The sequence below is a fragment of the Ctenocephalides felis genome, unplaced genomic scaffold (genome assembly GCF_003426905.1).
Source record: "Ctenocephalides felis isolate EL2017-DRISC unplaced genomic scaffold, ASM342690v1 CF-g0.4_SCAFFOLD_01492, whole genome shotgun sequence".
NCBI classification, from domain to species: Eukaryota; Metazoa; Arthropoda; class Insecta; order Siphonaptera; family Pulicidae; genus Ctenocephalides; species Ctenocephalides felis.
In genome coordinates, this window is record NW_020537646.1 from 5,891,170 (window position 1) to 5,911,852 (window position 20,683).

Sequence of the window (20,683 nt, forward strand, 5' to 3'; positions counted from 1 at the left end):
CCAACATTGAACACATTTGAATTTTTCAAATCAAACCGAAAAATATGTAAAAAAAATAAAATTAACATAAATAAGTTATAACGTCTGAAAATCTGTTGAGGTTATTAGTTAATTATTAAATTAATAGTAAAACATTTCAAAATATTTAAATGTTTTATTTATTGAATATATATTATAATTAAAATTATTTTAAAAATATTTGATTATATGAACTTTTCTTAAATATATAAAAGCTTTATTTATGTTATATATATTAAAATAATTACTCTAAGATTTGGTATTGCATGAATATAATGGTGTTTGAACAGTGATGAATTTTGATTTTTTCGAGAAATATGACATATTAGTCAAAAATGTTTTATAAATTGTAGTTTTATACTTTTATAAATTGTATAAAAAAATAATACTGAATTCAATCACGCTAAAACAATAATATATATATAGTAAATAATAGAGCAATTTGTAATTTTGTCATGTGCAATCCTTCTTCAAGCAAAAAATATAAATTTTTACATATGTTTAGAATTGTGAATGCTTTACTTTAAATACTCTATAATTTATATAGAGTATCTATTTTTGAGATATGTGATATATAATTATAAAAAATTTATATATATATATATATATATATATATAAGTATATATTTCTTGTAGAGTTTGAGTATAAATAAATACCAGCAGTTTATAAATAAATACCTATATAAATATTTTCTTATGATATTTTAAAGATCTGTTATATTTGGATGGCCCATAAATCCCAATGATCCTAAAATAATCAAATCAACTTACATAAAAATTGCATTGAAATCATTACCAGCGCAGTGGAGTGGACTTTATGTGCCCTCCAGAACTGTAATTGAAAAATGTATTTTATTATAATTTGAATAATAAAAATTTGATAAAACATAATTCTGGCTCAATTGTCTGCTCACGTTACCTAGCTATAGCTACTGCTTGTGCAGGAGTGATTGTTATTAAGGGAGATAAGCGTTCTGTGAACCTTTGATAATTTCTTTCTAATTCTCTTTGGTAATCCTTTTGATCGATACCAATCAAATTTTTATTCTTCTTTAAGGCATCATGACATCTAAAAAGAAAAATCTCCATCATTGATTTAACAATATATATATCTCTCTCTCAGTATCTTGGCATATAAATTTATATATGTACTTATATACAAACTACTAATTTATATTTTAATTAAAAATTTTAATAAAAACGTTTGTATCTTACTTTTTTGAAAAATCTTTAAAGCATAATCTCAACTTATTCTGTAGTTTAGTAGGAGTTTTTGTTGTATCTGGAAAGCTCGATAAAAATACTAAAGCCATTTCCAGAGGTCCTTGGTTAACCGTTGTACCTAAAAAACAATATTATGTATTTGCATGTATTTGTATAAATAAATAAACAACTGTGTATATATATATATAAATATTCTTTTATAAACATAATTAAATAATAAAAAAAAGTTTACCAATACAGCCTTGTAGCACCATTTGTAAAATTTTGGGATCCGGGGGTTCTTGAAGTGTTGCATTGGACAATTCATTCGTTTTCTTCTGTATATCTTCTATAGCGACTTCTATAGGAGACAGCACAATCTGAAAAAATAATTTAAATATTCTAAATATAACAAAATCAAGATTATGTATAATTCATGAAAAATTAGATAATATATACCAGACTGTTTTAATGTACATAATTATGCAACCTGTACTTACTTGCTTTCTATGAATAACCTGAATTCTGGTTTTAACATATGGAAAATGATTAGCAGTAGTTAAAATTGTTTTTCTTTTACACTGCTCATGTAATTCTCCGTGAGCTCTACCAGCAGGTGTAAATGGTGTAGCAAATATAAATCGCTCTGAAATAAATAACATAAATACATTCTTATTAAAATTATTTTTAAATAATATCTCTAATATAATATATTAAATAATACACTTACTTATGTTGAAATTGCGTTCAAAATAAGTCTGACGATGTCGCAGTTCATAAGGCTCAAAATATGGCTCAACATATGTTATTTGAATATAAGCTTTATCTGGATTTAATAATGAAGTATCAACTACATTGGAATCCTTTATGATACACACAGAGTCAGGGCCAAATCGATCATTGTAGAAGTTCTGTTGATCAAAGAGTAATTTATAATAAATATATTATGAAATAATAAAGATAATTGTTGGTAAAAATATAAAATTACCTCTAATCTGCTGAAAATTTCTGGTAGTTTTGTCAAAGTAGGTTCTTTATAAATAAATTCCTGACCATCTAAATCACCAAACTTTTCGCCGTAAAAAGCGACACGGAAATATGTTCCAAAAACTCGTTTTCCATGGAGCTGCTCAATTCTTGTATAAGCTTCATGAAGTTTACTATATTATTAATAAATAAATATAATATTATTTTAAAATCAAAAATAAAAAAAAAGATATAATTGGATATTATATATAATCATACTTATGTATGTTAGCAAGTTTCTTGTAATCTCTATTAGCTTTAGCTATTGGTATTAAAATACTGTATACATCGCTCATTGTCTCATACATTCCAGCCAACTGAAATGAACTAGCAGCATGCTCTAAAAGTCCTAAAAATAAGAACATAATTTAATAATATTGCTTAATTTAAATTTACACTCTATGTTCACTTTACCTAATAAACCAGCTTCTGTAAAATCTCTTCCCAAACAACCAGCTTCATCACCAGGACTGAGGACGTCATCTGAAACTGCAGACTCTTGAACAGCATTAGGAGTAACACTTTGCAAAGCAGCTGCACCAACTGGCATATGAGGTAAAGATTCTAGCATCTGTAGATATTCAGCAACAAGGGCCGCTGAATGCACCAGGCACATACCAGCTTCAGTGTGATTGTTCCTCTAAATAAAAGAACCAAAATTTTAATATATTCAAGTGCAAGTCATATTGACATACAATATACAATGGGTGGTACTGCCCGTGAGTTGAATCACCATGAGCAACCAGATTGATTTATCACAGGATAATTATAAATACCTCCATATGCTTCTGTGCCATATTAGCCAACCAGGTCAATCTTAAATCTGGTGAATTGCGATACCCTTTTGCAATCCTATACATTAAATCTAACAACATTTCTGGATCTTCCTGATACTCTTTCATTTTCACAGTATCTGACAATATCATGTGTAAATTAAATAATAAATCTTTGACCTGAAAATAAACATTTTACTATAAAAAAAATTCTTAATTTTATTGATAATAATTTTATGAACTAACTTGTTCGGGAAATGTAGTATGCAGTAATTCTACATCAGCTTCTGAATAAACTAAAATTGTTTTCAGAGATCTTCTTAAAGAACCTTCACTGAAACTATTGCTGGTACCAACCAGCGAGCTTAAAGACATAGTCACTTGCATTTTCACTCGAGCAAAATTCTAAAAAAGGGAAAAAAATACAATAATGATGTTAAGTAAATAATTATGAATTGAGGAAAAAACTCGTCAGATTCTTATAACATCTCAGTAAAAAATATGTATAAACTTTACAACTTTTTGAAGTTAATTTATAATCTAACTATATATCATGCCTGTAAATAAATATAACTGCTACTTACATTTCCAATTTCAAATGTTTGTCTCATTAAAAGATACAAAGAAGCAGCTGCATGAGATCTCACACTGGATAAATGAGAACTACAATGCTTCAATAATATAAGACATAAATCAGAACATTGTTCATTTTCCTCATCGAATATTATAGAGTGAAACTGCAACAAATTTTAATATGATATAAATTGTAAAATGCTTGCATTATTGCATTATTTCTCAAATAAATTTGTCTAGAAATATTTTATCTTAATTATGTATCAATAATTTCTATTTACCTTAAAAACTAAAGATCTTTGAGTTGCAAACATACTTTGCAAAACAGCAGTACTTTGGTTTCTTGATAAAGCATGTAATAAAACTTTCAATACAGTACCTAAAATATTATGGTGGCAATCAGTAGAAACAGCAATCTAAAATAAATTTAATTACATACAAATAAATTAACATATTATGTACACAAATAAATATCATTTAAACATTCTTTCAATTAAAATATATTAAAATTGCAAAATTTTGCAATACTTATTATGACCATACTTGAACAATTCTTTCCAAGGTATCAAGAACTATAAAAGAAGCTTCTGCTGCCCAATTTTGAAAGGCTTCCAGTTCACAATGCATATTGCGCATAGCATCGCTGTGTGCTGATGCTGATGAAGATTTATATGATAACTGCTCTCTACGCCATCTTAAAGTTGATGTCTGGCTGCCTCCAGCAGGAGATGGTGGAGGATTTTTTTCTGTAAAATGAATTATATTTGGCAAATACATTGCTGAGATATTAAATATGAAAATCATGTTAAATGACTAACAATAAAAATAAATATTTCAAAACATCATATTTACCTTTACGTCGTTGAATCAACTCACTTCTAGCAGAGCCTTGTCCTAAAATCATATCCTCAAGTCTCGACTTGATATCAGTTGGGGCTTTGCGAAAGTTTTGCTTAGCACATTTTAACATTTCCTTTTTACCCTATAATAAATTGTTAATTTTATATATACAAACATAAATTGAAGTCAATTGAATACTAGCCTTGTACTCAAAACACGCTATACAAATATTGAGAACTTGTAATAGTTGATGCAATCTTCTTGGAGATAATGTGGAGCCCCATTGAGTTGTGGCATTTTTATCTAGAGTTTTTAAAACCCACAAAAAGCAACATAGTAAGTGGCGTGTAGTTTCACTAGATAGTGTGATTTTCCGGTTGGACTGAAAATATTATCACACATTAATTACTTTGCTCTAGAGAAATGTTAGTATTGAGCGCGGAGCCATCAACCTCGCATATCTTAGAAATTATTGAATGTTCCAACTTTAAATTTTGGTCAAAATCTTGGCAAAGTATAGTAACAATATGTGTCAATTTCATCAAAATCGCAAATCGCATTTTCGAGAACATACAACTCTGTTTAAAATCCAGACAATTAAAAATATTTTTAGTGTCATTAAATTGCAATTTACCTGGTTTAAGTATCCTTGATGTTCTCTTTCAGGCATTGCTGGTCCTGCAATCGCCATAGCAACATTTTGATTTAATTCAGTTGCTTGAGAAAAAGATCCTTCTGAAATAGAACTAGGCTGATTAGCTGGTTGATTACTTTCTAATCCCATTGAAAGTAGACGATCTAAAACAAAATATATTGTTGAGTTATTGATTTACAAAACATATATATTGTCTTAAGAGTAAGTTGTTTAACAAATTGTAAGTGCCGTACCTCTAGTTTCATAGTGTTGATATAGTTGAGGCATACAATCCATCACAATGGCTAACAAAGGAATGTATAGTGCAGCAACACGAGCTTTTGCTGCTTGATCACAATATCTTATATCACTGTCATGACAAGCAAGTAAATTTCGTACACACAACACAGCTTTGGAATGCAAGCCCGGATTTCTGAAATTATCAGAAACATTTAAACAACTGTGAAATAAGTTCTTTTCCTGATTAGGCATAATTAAAGTTCAATAATTGTTCTATATTCTGATAGAAACCTGCCAATAATTCCTTATTATTTATATAGTTATATAAAATCAGAATATTATACATACTTAAACAGCAGAATTAAAAATATTTTATGTTTTAAATATAATTTAAATATATTGTATAGTTATATTTCTGTTAACTTACTGAACATCCATTACTGCAGCCAGTTCAGACAATAAGAGTCCTATCAAGAAATGATGTGATCGGAATTCAGGTCCAAGTTCTGAATAGCAAGAACGATCTCCTGAAACTAAAGTGCTGATAAAAGATGATTGGCTGTTCACCGAAGACATGGACGGTGTTGGGCTAGGAGGATTAGATTGCGGACTCGTATACGGAGTTCCAAATGGAAGATTCAATGCCACAAAATGCTCATGACTGCAAACAATGCGTAAGAAATCCAGCTGGAATCCAAATGGATATTATTTCAATATGAATCTAATTGCAATATTAGCCTAATCTATTTCTATTTAATATACAACATTTTCAAATATTGTACATTTGAATTTTGTATTGAATGCTAAAAATAAAATAAAAATGAGGCTATTCCAAAATATCTGATAAATCAATTTCCATACCTTGTACTCTATTAAAACAGTAGCATCAGGTAAGGCACCAATTTTGGCAGTGATCTGCTTAAAGTGGCTTCTTATAAGACCAAAAACAAAACCTCTATCCATAATACTGAATAAATCAAAACAAAAGAATGCTAATGCAGCATTAAGAGATTGAGATAGTTTTACATCAGCTGAGTGCTTCGAAATGACTTCTGAAGTAACCAAATTTACTAATGTGGTTATATCATCCACATATTGATGCGAAAATCGAGATTTTCTAGGAGACTTGAGGGTATTATTGTGAGCCAAATGTTCAGCCATACTTTTGATCATTAGTTCAAATAAAAACCAAGCATTAGCCATTGCCAAGTCACGAGATTTTCCACTTGATACAACCCATTGCAGTGCGATTTCTTCATGAACAATTTTTATATTGTTACTTTGCATATAAGGAGCATCATTGGTCCCTTAAAAAACGAAATACTTATTCCAAAGAGATATTTAATATGTAAAATCTAATAAATTAACATTCAAAATAAATAATCAGGGAAATAAAAATTTAAAAATTCACCTGCTCTCATACTAGTAGTTCTATCAACACTTTTTGTTGGTGAATAATCAGTATTGATATCTGATTCACTATTACTCCTGTGAAATAAAGGAATTTAATAATCTATCTAAATAATACTATAATATCTAATAATATAAAATACAATTAGTTATTGTATAAAATTGACCTGCTGATTTTAGTCGGAGATAAAGGAGAACCTGCAGTTTGCGACAACGGATGAGGCATCGAGCACTGATAAGAAATATAAGTACTCAATATAGCTTGTCTGCCATGTAGTTCAGTGGAAAAATCCTGCAGAAGCTGCAAATATATAAATCTATAGTAATGTAAGATCTATACTAACTTGTACTAATAATAGTACAAAACCATTTTTGTAATCTTTGTTTTAATATAAAAATTATTTAACTTGAATTATTAACCATTACTCACCCCTATGTTATTAACAATAACCGATAATGCATGAAACAAAGTAGAACCGACGCACAAAGTGAGGCCACCAATTTTTATAGGATGCACTAAAAGTTGTAAAAGTTTGTCAAATACTCGCACCAGGTTACGAACTAAAGGTTCTGGTTTTGCATATTGCAAATCAAGTATTCTAAAAGTGAATTTTATAATCAGAGCTCATTAAACTAAAATCTTAATCAAACGTGTTAAAAATTACCTTTGCTTCAATTCATTCTCTATATTATCTTCGCCTATCCGTGCTGGTATTTTTCCACCCGCTATAACATCGCATAGATAAAAAAATCTGCAAATAGTAAATAAGAGTAATAAAAATTTTAAATAAATTATTTAATATTTCTCATTAAATTAAATTAAATGCATTAAAACATATTAAAATTATATAAATAAATCAAATATGCAATATATAAACATATTTTATTTTATTATGTATTTAATAATTAATTTAAAACTAAGAAAAATGCAAAGTAAAAAAAATTATCTAATATCTTCATACAAGAGGTTCCATTGAAATGAAAAATTCAGCGAAACAGACTTATCGAATATTAGAACAGTAGACTAGCATAAATTTTTATGAATTGGCAATAATAATGTTATATTTTAATTATTACAGCTACATATAATGCATCTTTTGTCAAATAATTATGATATAGAAAATATTATTAATAATTCCATTCCATTAAAGTCTTTTCAAACTATTTCAAAAAACAAATGTACATCAATAACATACATTTCAAACCAGTCATGTCAAACAAACAATAAAAATATAAATTTCCTCGGCTTTATAGAACAAACTCATTGAAGAATCATTAGAACATCAAATCCTTTAATTATTTGAATAAAGTCACATTTTAATTTTACATCAGGATGAGCAATATAGATTCACCAGCAAGTTCGGACTGTGAAGCAGATAGCTCCGCAACCAATAACGCCATATCAAAGAAGTGCAGGCTTCTAGAAGACCTTAAGATGTTGCATGAATATCGGGAGAGAAATCGTAACAAACGAGAACACATTCAAAAAATGCTAATCAAAGAAGAAAAAAATATACCTCAAATTTATAAGGAAATACTGAGACGTCTAGAAGAAAAGTATAAAAAGCTACAATTTGAAAATAACCAATTACGTGAAGAACTCGACATGCTGAGCAAATGTGAGACTGTTTCCGATGAGAAATCAAATAATATTGCATTGCAATGATTTTATCAAATAAAAACCAAATTTTCAAATAAGTTTATAAAAACCCTGTGCTATGAATAAAACAAAAAAATTCTTGTAGACATGACTAATTTTATATACATGTGTATGGATATATATATATATATATATATATATATATATATATATATAAAAGGATTTTATGAAAACCAATTTATTGTATTCTATGTAATATTTTTAGAAAGTATTGTAAATATACAAAATATGTATATTTGTATCCTTGTACATAAATAAAAAATAAAATCATTTCATTTCTTTTATAATTCCTGACAAAAAGCAAAGAAATTTTCATCCCTTAGCAAAGAAGTAATTAAATATCACAGAAAAATCATTCATCCTTTATTTATTTCAAATAAAATTTTACTCATTGTTAACTGGCTTCATCGGAAAAATTAGACAGAATCTATTTATTACCATGGAAACATTTCCTTTACCTGTCAATGTATTTATCCTGAGCATAAACTGATGTCACAGAGTCAACGAGAACTGTGAATAAAGGTCTATGGTTATCAATCCATTTCATTCCCGGCAAACAAACCTCAGGCGAAATAAATGAATAATTTGGTGGTGGTGGCTCTGCCATTACAGGCAAACAGAATTCGCCAGTATTAATACAGTCATCAACTATGATAGGTAGCCACTAAATAATATTAAAATATTAGGTAATGAATAATAATATAAAAAGATCTTTAATGTAAAAAATGTAAAGTTCTATTGATAGTAATTATAAGTAATTACTAAATATAATTTATGTTACTTACTGAATATCCAACTGGTGTTTCTACAGAACTATTAACTTCCTGAGGTTTTCTTTGGCATGATATGTGATAAAATGTGAATAATAAATGATGCTGAGAACCTAAAGCTGCAGGCAATCGAGCTTTAATTTCATCATAAAATACTGGTGTCCTGAAAAATTAAATTATTACTAGCAATGCAACAATTATTACTAGAAAAACAACAATGTGCTTTAATACTTCAGTATGACCAAACTAGTCATAAGTATTATCAAGCAAAATAAAGAGGGCTTACTTATTATGGTAGCTAACAGCAGTATAAGCCTCTGTTGTAAATTCTGGACAAGAACTCTTTGCAAATATTGCTGGCAAAGCATGCTGTTGAGACTCTCCACACATTAGTTGTACACGCACAGTAATGTTACGAGCTGATCCTGCTCGTGATGAAAAATTCAATTCACGAGGACTTACATATAACAAGTTCCGGTAGGAAAAGTGTGGAACATAGATCGGTTGGAAAGGAAACTCAAGTATTTCTTTCACTGGACGGCTGTTATCATCTTTAAAAAAAATAGATAAATTGATTTAAAAAAAAACTATCATTATCGGATAATTCTTACATTACTGAATTTACAAAAATATTTCATGTGAGATGATTTATATTGTTTAGTACTACTTAGTAATACGATTTGAAAATATTATTCAATTTCACACATTTAAAACTCAATTAAGAATTGAACCAGATTTTTATCAACATTACATTCAATTATTTAAAACTAAATTTATTAAACAATATTAAAAAAAAATAACTAAAACATCTTTTTCTATGATAAAAGAAATTCACCTGGGTATGGTGCAATCTTAGAAAGCTCTGGTGTAAGTGCATATTTCAAGTCACCCGAATAAGGAGAAATATCTAACTTTAATGATCCTGGTATGCACTTTAATTTTTTCAACGCTGAGCATGGTCGCTTTAAATCTAATAAAAATTTATAGAGATCGTCTTCTTTCAGCTTGTCAGATTCCTAAAACATATTATTATTAATAATTTATTATTAATATGATTATTAATATATAGTTAATTTTCAACAAATATTATGTAAGAAAATCTAATATAAATGGCTCAATAATAAATTATTTAATTAAATAAATTCACTTACTTGTTTGAAAAAACTTGTAACCGTGAGAGTGATAGGTTTAAAATTATACAAGTTATTTACATATTCGTCAGTCGGCCACGAACGTCGTTTTTCATTACAACGTCTTTCTAAAGATCCTCTTCGACCAAGGGTGCCACTCATATCTGTAGCACGCTTTCGTAAACTATCGAAACCACTTGTATTACTCTTACGATCTGTAATTTAGATAAGCTCTTCGTTCAATAATTTCAAATCAATTGTGCTGATAATATAATTAAAATTTAATCAAATCAAAAAGTTTGAAAATATTTATTCATTGTAAGTAAAATACAAATATATCTAAATTGTTAGTAATATTTAATATTTTTTCAGTATTTATTAACTAACCCAAACTATTGGAGGAACTGCATGTACTCCCAGTTTCTCGGTCGCTATCACTCCGCTCCAGACTGGTGCCACCATTAATAACATTCATTAGATAAACTGCTGTCCAAGCAAAAGGCATACGATACTTGCCTAAACGTTCACAAGACGCTGCTGCATTAGATCGCACTTTTTCTCGATTCTGATCATTAAAAAAAAAAAAAAAAATTTATTCAGGATAGACCAAAAATTAAGTATCTGTTCCAGATTATACTATGACACACTTAATAAATAAATGTATCAAATTTGTCTATTTTTCTTAAATCATTTATTAGCTTAAAAAGTATCAACAGTAAATTTATAATTGATATTAATTATATACATTATTTACATTGCAAATTTGATATGATATAATGAACTTCCTATTGCATAATTATAGTATAAATTTTCTAGGTTTATTTAATACTTTTTATGTATACAAGAATTTATTCAACTAATAAAGATGCCTGAAGTATTATCCATACTTTATGAACTAAATCAATAACACAAATTTACCTTGTCATCTTTCAAATAAGGTTCAATACATTCACTTATGTCCCCTTGAAGAACCTTCTCAAGACGTACTACAATGAATAGATCGGGACTGACATGAGTGATATCAAAAACAGCTGCTCTGCTAAGAGTACTTACATCCACATATGGTACATGAGATGTAAGCATTCTTTTTATCTGATCACTATTCATATCGAAATAAAAATTTTCTGAAACTTTCTTCCTTTCTTTTGCATCGTACAGTGCCATTGATGCAAATATTGGCTCAACTTCCAAATCCAATCTGAAATCCAAATTGAAATTCCAATTATAATAAAAATCACAATGTAATATATTTATTTATAAAAAAAATGGTAAAATCTTACTTTAATTGAAGACACTTTACTAATATTCTATGACCCATATGTTCAGATGGAATTTCAGCAGGAATTCTTCTTTCAACATATTCATCCATTTCTGGTTCAGGAAATAATGAAAATAAACATTCCTGCAAAAAATAACAGGAATATATTAAAAATTATTCATATGAACACTTATCAATATATTTTTGTATATAAAAAAAAAGTTTACCTCTCGATTTTCAAATCGTTTTTCTTCATTTGATTGATCTACAAGCTCAGGACTTTTTCCTTGCAAAAGACCTGGTATAAGTGAATCACTAACAGAACTCCTAAGATCCAATGAAGCCCAAGAACCGCGAGGTGTTTGGCCATCAGCATCAGTGCTCTCGCTTTCAGAACAAGATGATAATGATGCCACTGAGTGCCGGCTTGGAGGCAGTGAGTCTGACTAAGTTAAAAAAAGTAATATATTTTATTTTTTTCAACAATATTTTAACAAACTGATGAAAATTTTTAAATTAAAAATGGCTTGTTCATACACGGCAACTATTATCATCTCTAGCAGAATCCAAAGTGTCAACTTGAAACTCGTGTCTTGGATTAGAACAAGAAGTGCCGGCTGCATTAATCCATGGATTTCCGCGTATCCAGGCTGAACTAGATAGATGTCGGAAATTGTGGGACAGAACTGACCAATCACGGGTGTAACACTCAACGCACTCGCGAACATGAAGTGGCAGCTCAGAGCTATAAAAACAAATTTAAATTCGTTTTTTACACTTACTTTTATTTATAAATATGTATAAATATTTAAATAGACATAATCAGAAAATTCAATGGTATTCTTACACATCTTCATCTGGAACAACGCGACAAACAGTTCGTATTTTCCGATCAATTTTCACAATATCTATATCATTGGTAGGAAAATCAAGAATGGGTTTCAAATTGTCACGATCTATCAAAGATATATTTTGCAACAAGAAATCCTCATAATCCAGAGGTTCGGCTAGATCACAAAGTGATACCTATGTAATATTAAATAGCAATTAAAAATTTTCTTGATAATTATGAATTATTAAAATAAAGTTAAGTGAACTCCTATAAATAATGCTTTTTAAACCATTTTTTATAGTGCATGAAGCAAATAATTTTAAAAGTCATGTTGTTTTTGCTCAAAAATTCAATATAAATTACACACACAATTACTAATTAAAAATATGTAGTTCCAAATATGGTTTGTAAACATATTTGATAAGTTTATAAAAATGTCTCACACTTGGGCAGAGCACTTATTGTTTATTTATTACTATTATAAATGTCTTAATTAATAATAAAAATAATAATATATTTGTATTTAATAATATATTTCTGGGTGTGTGTAATTAGCTGTATACGTATATGAGAACAAAACTCTTGTTAAAAATATTTGAAGAAATTTTATGGTAATTATATTTGCATGGCACAAATTGTAGTATTTTAGTTTTGAAAACTGATTGAAAACATTACAGATGAAGAGCATCCCGATATCTGCCCATAATTAGTTGGTTGATATGTTGCTATATTTTTCCTTACATCAGCCGCGTGTTGCCTATAATATAAAATAAATTAGAATTGATTGTTTAAAATATTAGTTTAATTGTTAAAGAAACTAGTAACATACTTGGAAAGTTTTTGAGCAAAAGCTCTATGTACCGAAGCCATCGCGAAAAATATTATAAAGTGCACTAAATATAAGATCACTTTGGTAATAACATCTTTAATAATAGATAATTAGTTTAATTTTAGATTATTAATTATAAAATTGTAAATAATTTGATTAAAACATTTATAAACAACCAATCTTCTAAATTTGACAACTCCACAACAATTCTTTAGTGACATCTAGGTTCAGTATAATGCAAAATGCATGACAGGCCAACAGACGTGAACCAGGCCAATAACCAATATAATAATGAACCAGACAATGGACGGAATTAAATTTACACATTTTATAAAGTTCATAAATTTTTTTTTTGAACCTCAGGTGTGAAAAACATAATATTATAATATTTCGCTCTATCTAATTCTAATCTCCATAAATAGTGTAATTGTCAAAATCTTGTAGAGAGATCCTCTGAAAATCATGTTTCAAGATATAAATAAATTACATTTGAGGAGCATATAATGATCTGAATTTGATAATGATCAGTATGAATATGAATATTCCTCATATTGTCTAGAAGTATAATTTATGGTCTGAAACATAAACAGAAAAATATTAATAAACATATTTTAATTAATAATAATTACTTTGCATTAATGACAAACATTCTTAATTAAAATAATTTGTTTCAACTTCAATTATATATTTTTAATTATTTTAATTTATATATTTATTGATAATCGTTCTACGAGAATATTATGGGTATCCCAGGATTGCAATCGTATATGGAAAAAAATCCTAAAATATATTACAAAGTGGACATATTGAATACCATAAATAATATTCCTAAAGACAATCGTGTAATTGTTGTGGATGGTTCTGCTTGTTTAACTAAATTTTATGGTGATTGTTATATTGATAAACTTGCAAATGGGCAATACCAGCAATCTTATCAAAATGCTAAGAAATTTATATTATATTTTAAATCCCTTGAAGTAAATTTGGTAGTTTTCTTTGATGGTACTGTGGTAAATAAGAAAAGGAGTTCTTGGATTAAAAGGAGAATAGCACAACAAGAAAAACTACTTAATATTTTAGATTTATTAAATGCTAATAAACGGGTAAATCCAAATAATATTCCTATGCCGACAGCATTGAATAGTGTTACTCAGACTGCTTTCTCTGAATATTGTGAGGTTCGCATGGCCTGTGATCAAGATTGTGATGAAGCAATTTTAGAATATGCTAACAAGCATAATTGCCTGGCTATTTTATCTCAAGATTCAGACTTTGCAATGTCTTTGGGAAATTGGAGCTATTGGTCAATTAAAGACGTTGATATAAATACAAATTCAACATACGTATATGATAAAAAAGCTTTAGCAGAGCAACTTGGTTTGCAAGAATGCCAGCTTCCATTAATGGCAGTACTATCAGGAAATGACTTTATTGGCAGTGAAATGTTAAGAAGATGGCATCAAAATCTAACCCGAAGCCGAGGACATATTAATAGGCATCAACTTTTTCATTCTATTGCCGTTTATATTAAACAATATAATGATCATCTCAGTCCTAATGATTTGGAACATATTTCATTTAATGTGTTCGAAGATAGAAGAAAATCAGTGTTAATTGAACAAACTCTTTCTTCATATACAGGAAAAAGTATAATTAAACCCAATTCATTTCTTCAGTCAAATGAATCACTTTGGGATAAAACTGTTGACGAAATACACAAGAAGCATGAATTAAGTTTAACCATTTTTAATATTTTAAAATATAAGGTTTTTAATTCATCATCAATATATGATGATTTTCGTCTGACTGACCTGCCATTATCAGGATTATTTTGGAGACCATTACGTGCAAAACTTTACGGAATATGTTTTGCAAATCACCCTGATGAGAATATTAATGTTGAAGAATGGATAAGTGCTGGTCCTGGTAGTTTAAATGGACCCACTTTTGTTAAACCAGTACCTCACCCTTTTCCAGGTGTTGATATATTTGAATTAATAAGTGGGAGAGCTCTGGAAAAAAATAAAAATATAGGGTTGCTTTTGATATGTCACTCGATTGATAACATATTAAATGTTGATAATATTTTGAGCTTGCCAAACTATATGATACCAAGCTTTCTAACTGTTACTTACATGATGTACAACCATGTAATAGGATTGAAGGAATCAAAATATTTTTTACAAATTTGTTTATTATGTAATTTATGTGAAAATGCTGCTAGTTTAGTAAATAAGTATAATATTATAATAAAATCTAAAGCATTAAGACTGGCATCAATTTATTTAAGAGGAATCGGCATTATGAAAACTTTGTCCCAAGCTTGTGGATCTACAATTGATGTAAAATATTTTGGTTTGGAAAAATTATATGATGGAATTCTTTTTCATTATCTTTTTACTGGAAATATTATTCAAAAATATGAGGAACACCATGATCTTCTACAGTGTATCGATTTATTACAAAGAACACAAGATTTAACATAAAATATTCAGAATTAATTTATTGCTACTTTGTATAAGAAATGCAAGACTATAAATGATTAGTTTCTAAAACTAATTTAATATAAACTGGTGGCAATATGATAGATACAGGAAGAACAAACATTTTGTTCAAACATTTAGATTAATTTGCCAAAAACCTAAGGTGCTCTTCTATAGAGTTATAATTTGGAAAGACAAAAACAATAACCATAAACAAAAAATTATCTTATCACATAAAAGGGAAAGAAATCAATAAATATATAATAATTATTCGTAACAAAATATATTAATATTCAAAAGATGTATAAATATATTTAACATGATATAGTGATATAAGCAAACATAAACTGTTATTGAAAGTAACAAAATTAAAATGTACCTTTTGTATATAACTTTTGTAAATGAATATAAATATATACTAAAATATTAAACAATTCAAGTTTTTTTAAGCCTGTTACTATATATTCTAGGGAGCATATTATTTATTAATAATTCATTAATTTACATATGTAAATAACAATATTTTAAATGGAACACTATTCTAATGATTCCAATGCGGGGCCCCACAACAGATTTAAAGACAGCATTTGAAAATTGACTCAACACTACTTTAATATTTATGTATCGAGTTATAGTAATTAGTGAAACATATGCTTTCATAATTGTGTTTAATATTTCCAAAATTTAAATTTGTAAAGAAACTGACATCAAATACTAAAATGTGCACAAAAGTTTTTGCTACACTCTCTATTTTCATATTTAGCTGAATGTGTATTTAGTGCTGTTGATAATTTATTGATGAAAAATAAATTAATAAACTTGTTATAATATAAGGCCCAGACTTGAAATTAAAGCTAAATAAGTTAGAACCTAACATAAAATCTGCAACAAGCATTAAGATCACGTTACCTATCACATTAAATGACAATAGAAAAAATAGTAATAAACCTAATTTCAAATAGAAATTTATTTATATATTATAAACTCTAGTATAAATATTGAAAAGTATTAAAAATATGTCGTAAACCATTTATTTAAATTGATGATATAAAAACATAAAAATGTCGTATTATTTATAAATTTACAAGAGTTTATTTTTAATAAATAAATTTCTACATGTTTTTAAATTATAATATACTTATGTTTGATACTAATTAAACGCGGATTTTTCTTAAAACTCATATTTGATATTTCAGGAACAAAAACATTTTAAAGGTTAAAAATTTTGTATTATGACGGCCATAACCATAGATAAGATTATCTATGTCTAGGGATAAGACAAAAGAAGAGCTGATGTGATTCGATATTCGATTCCATTCATCATAGGTGGCAACACTATAGTAATTCCCCGAACTTTATGCTTATTTATCTCTGCACTCGACACCCGACTGTGACGTTTCATGACGTAAATAAATAAACGTTATTTATTTTTACTCTTACAGATATAAATAAAGGGATTCTTGTAGGCATAAATTGAGTTTTGATGCGTAAATATATTTTAAATAATAACTTTATATTAATGACAAACATTTTTACTCAGAATAACTTATTTTAACAATTTATGTTCGTGATAAAGTAATTCTGTTTTAATTTTTATCGATGATTATTGAATGAATGAATATAATGGGTATCCAAGGATTGCAATCGTATATGGAAAAACATCCTAAAATATATTACAAAGTGGACATATTGAATACCATAAATAATATTCCTAAAGACAATCGTGTAATTGTTGTGGATGGTTCTGCATGTTTAAATAAATTTTATGGTGATTGTTATATTGATAAACTTGCAAATGGGCAATACCAGCAATTTTACCAAAATGCTAAGAAATTTATATTATATTTTCAAGCTCTTGAAGTAAACTTGGTAGTTTTCTTTGATGGTACCGTAGTAAATAAGAAAAGGAGCTCCTGGATCAGGAGAAGAATGACAGATCACGAAAAAGTGCTTAATATTTTAGATGCATTAGATGCAAATAAGCAAGTAAATCCAAACGATATTCCTTTGGCGACTTCTTTGAATAGTGTCGCTCATACTGTATTTTCTGAATATTGTGAGGTTCACATGTCTTCTGATCACGAATGCGATGAAGAAATTTTAGAATATGCTAAGAAGCATAATTGTATTGCTATTTTATCTCAAGATTCAGACTTTGCAATGTCTTTGGGAAATTGGAGCTATTGGTCAATTAAAGATGTTGATTTAAATACGAATTCTGTATATGTTTATGATAAAAAAGCTTTAGCAGAGCAACTTGGTTTGCAAGCATGTCAGCTTCCATTAATGGCAGTACTATCAGGAAATGACTTTATTGACAGTGAAATGTTGAGAAGATGGCATCAAAATCTAACTCGATGCCGAGGGTATATTAATCGGCATAGACTTTTTCATTATGTTGCTTTTTATATTAAACAATATAATGTTCACCTCAGCTCTAATGATTTAGAACAAATTTCATTTGATGTGTTTAGAGACAGAAGAAATTCAGTGTTAATAGAACAAACTATTTCTGCTTATACAGGTATAAATACAATTAAATCCAATTCATTTCTTCAGTCAAATGAATCAGTTTGGGATAAAACTATTGAAGAATTTCGAAAGGAGCATAAATTAAGTTTAAGCTTATTTAATATTTTAAAATATCAGGTCTTTAACTTATCATCAGTATTTGATGATTCTCGTCTGACTGACCTTCCATTATCAGGTCTATTTTGGAGACCACTACGTGCAAAACTTTATGGAATTTGTTTTGCAAATCATCCTGATAAAAATGTGAGAGTTGAAGAATGGATAAGTGCCGGGCCTGGCAGTTTGAATGGGCCCACTTATGTTAAACCAGAACCTCATCCTTTTCCAGATGTTGACATATTTGAATTACAAAGTGGGAGTGCACTAGAAAGAAATAAACATATAGGGTTACTTTTGTTATGTCATTCGATCAACAACATATTAAATGTTGATAATATTTTGAGCTTGCCAAACTATATGGTACCAAGCTTTCTAACTGTTACTTACATGATGTACAACCATGTAATAGGATTGAAGGAATCAAAATATTTTTTACAAATTTGTTTATTATGTAATTTATGTGAAAATGCTGCTAGTTTAGTAAACAAGAATGATATTATAATAAAATCGAAAGCTTTAAGACTGGCATCAATTTATTTAAGAGGAGTGAGGATTATAAAGACTTTATCCCAAGCTTGTGGATCTACAATTGATAAAAAATATTTTGGATTGGAAAAAGTATATGATGGAATTCTATTTCATTACCTTTATACTGACAATATTATTGAAAAATATAATGAGCATCCTGATCTTCTAGAGTGTATTAATGTATTACAAAGAACACTATATTCTACATCAAAAATTCAGAACTGATTTATCATGTTACTTTTATGTAACTATAATTAATTAATGATTAGTAATTAAAACTACTAATTTGATTTTAATTTAGTTAAACTAATCGCAATAATAATCTGATGCACCATGATAAATAAACATAAGAACAAAATATTGACTTAAAATTTTAGCTATAAATATTTTAATTTGAAGTTTTAAATTTATCAAAAACTTAACCTACTTTGTAAGAGTTTTTTATAACTTATAATTTTAATAGAAATAATGAATGAAGGTCAAATTGTCCATAGAATAACAAAAACTCAATAAGAAGATTGTGAGTTTCAAATAATGTATATTTTATTATATAATAAATATTTTATATATCAAAAAAGAATTTTTTTAACAATGAATGAAAGGAAATACTCACATAAATCATCATATTTTATTTAAATTTATAATAAAATTGAAATCTCATCCTCTTTTATAATCCCCATAATTATTTAATAAAATAAAACCATTACAACTAAAATAAAGCAATGGTACTTATCAAATTGAAACATGTTTAAAAGCTATAAAAACATAAATGATTTTTCCATTTTACACTAGACAACAAAGCTTGTTTAGTTTACTGTTAACTATTTCTATTTTCATATTTAAAATGCATCATACTTTAATTAGAACAGTATCCAAAAAGTCAATCAAATTGCAAGTGGTTTTAGAAGTAATAAACTCAATTTTAAACGAGTTAATAAAAATTACATAAAATATTCTTACACATCTATATACATCCATAAAACTATATTTGCACATATGTAAAGATATAAGCATACACAATTGTGCATATATACAAATATATAAATATAATATATATACATATAAATTTATCATGAAAGACATACTATTATATTTGGAGTAACATTATTCATTTCATTATAGAATAAAGTACATTTGATATTATGGAAAATCTAAATAAATATGTCAAACAAAACAATTAAATCTATTTAATTTTTTTATCATTATAGAGAAGAGTTATGCTGATTATTATGAACAATAAAAAATATCAATATTATGCAATAATAATGGCCCTCATAATAACACACTTTTATACATAATTTTATTCTGCAAAGATAAATTATATGCAAGCTGTAAAAATTATTTCTATGATTACTTTGCTAACAGTTTTCCATATTATTTGCATATAAATGTGTGTGATTGCATATGGCCAATTTAAACAATTTCAGATATCTATCACATTTTTTTCCATATTTTATAAGCATTGTAAATAATTACATTACATATAGAGTGAAGGCAAAAAGGGTGTTCATTTTTCTAAAACGAGTTTCAAGATCTGTGTTTAACAATAAAAATGAATCAAAATGATGTCAGAATGTTAAGAAGCCTATCAATACAGCTCCCTTATTGTCTTGACACTATAAGTATCAAATCATATCAGCAACAAAATTAAAGAATGTTGTGAACATGCGCAAGATTTAAAATTAATGAATTTAATTCTCAATAACATTTGTTGAAATATGTATTATTGTGAAACATTATATTGAATACTATATTATTCAAAATGGAATGTTTTTTAAATGAATTTTATAACAGAAATGTTTTCATAATACATAGAATATTGTTTATATTTTTATCAAGAAAAAA

The 20,683-nt window shown here is 27.6% G+C and overlaps 1 protein-coding gene across 1 annotated transcript; it reads right to left on the minus strand.

Annotated features, from left to right (window-relative positions):
• Positions 1-720: 720 nt before the first annotated feature.
• Positions 721-13,313, minus strand: LOC113370282 (dedicator of cytokinesis protein 7). Its single transcript, XM_026610954.1, has 37 exons — positions 13,197-13,313; positions 13,043-13,124; positions 12,383-12,561; positions 12,073-12,280; positions 11,763-11,981; positions 11,558-11,679; positions 11,196-11,475; positions 10,665-10,842; positions 10,299-10,492; positions 9,983-10,163; positions 9,434-9,698; positions 9,163-9,310; positions 8,836-9,041; positions 7,383-7,469; positions 7,148-7,316; positions 6,885-7,018; positions 6,719-6,795; positions 6,169-6,614; positions 5,735-5,994; positions 5,322-5,500; positions 5,068-5,231; positions 4,636-4,815; positions 4,446-4,575; positions 4,137-4,339; positions 3,875-4,009; positions 3,605-3,757; positions 3,267-3,425; positions 3,024-3,200; positions 2,662-2,887; positions 2,467-2,596; positions 2,210-2,381; positions 1,952-2,132; positions 1,722-1,867; positions 1,475-1,601; positions 1,234-1,360; positions 938-1,087; positions 721-850 (listed from the first exon to the last, which is right to left on the minus strand). Exons 1-37 carry the CDS (start codon positions 13,235-13,237, stop codon positions 811-813), a joined length of 6,255 nt encoding a protein of 2,084 aa, XP_026466739.1. The 5' UTR covers positions 13,238-13,313; the 3' UTR covers positions 721-810.
• Positions 13,314-20,683: the final 7,370 nt, after the last annotated feature.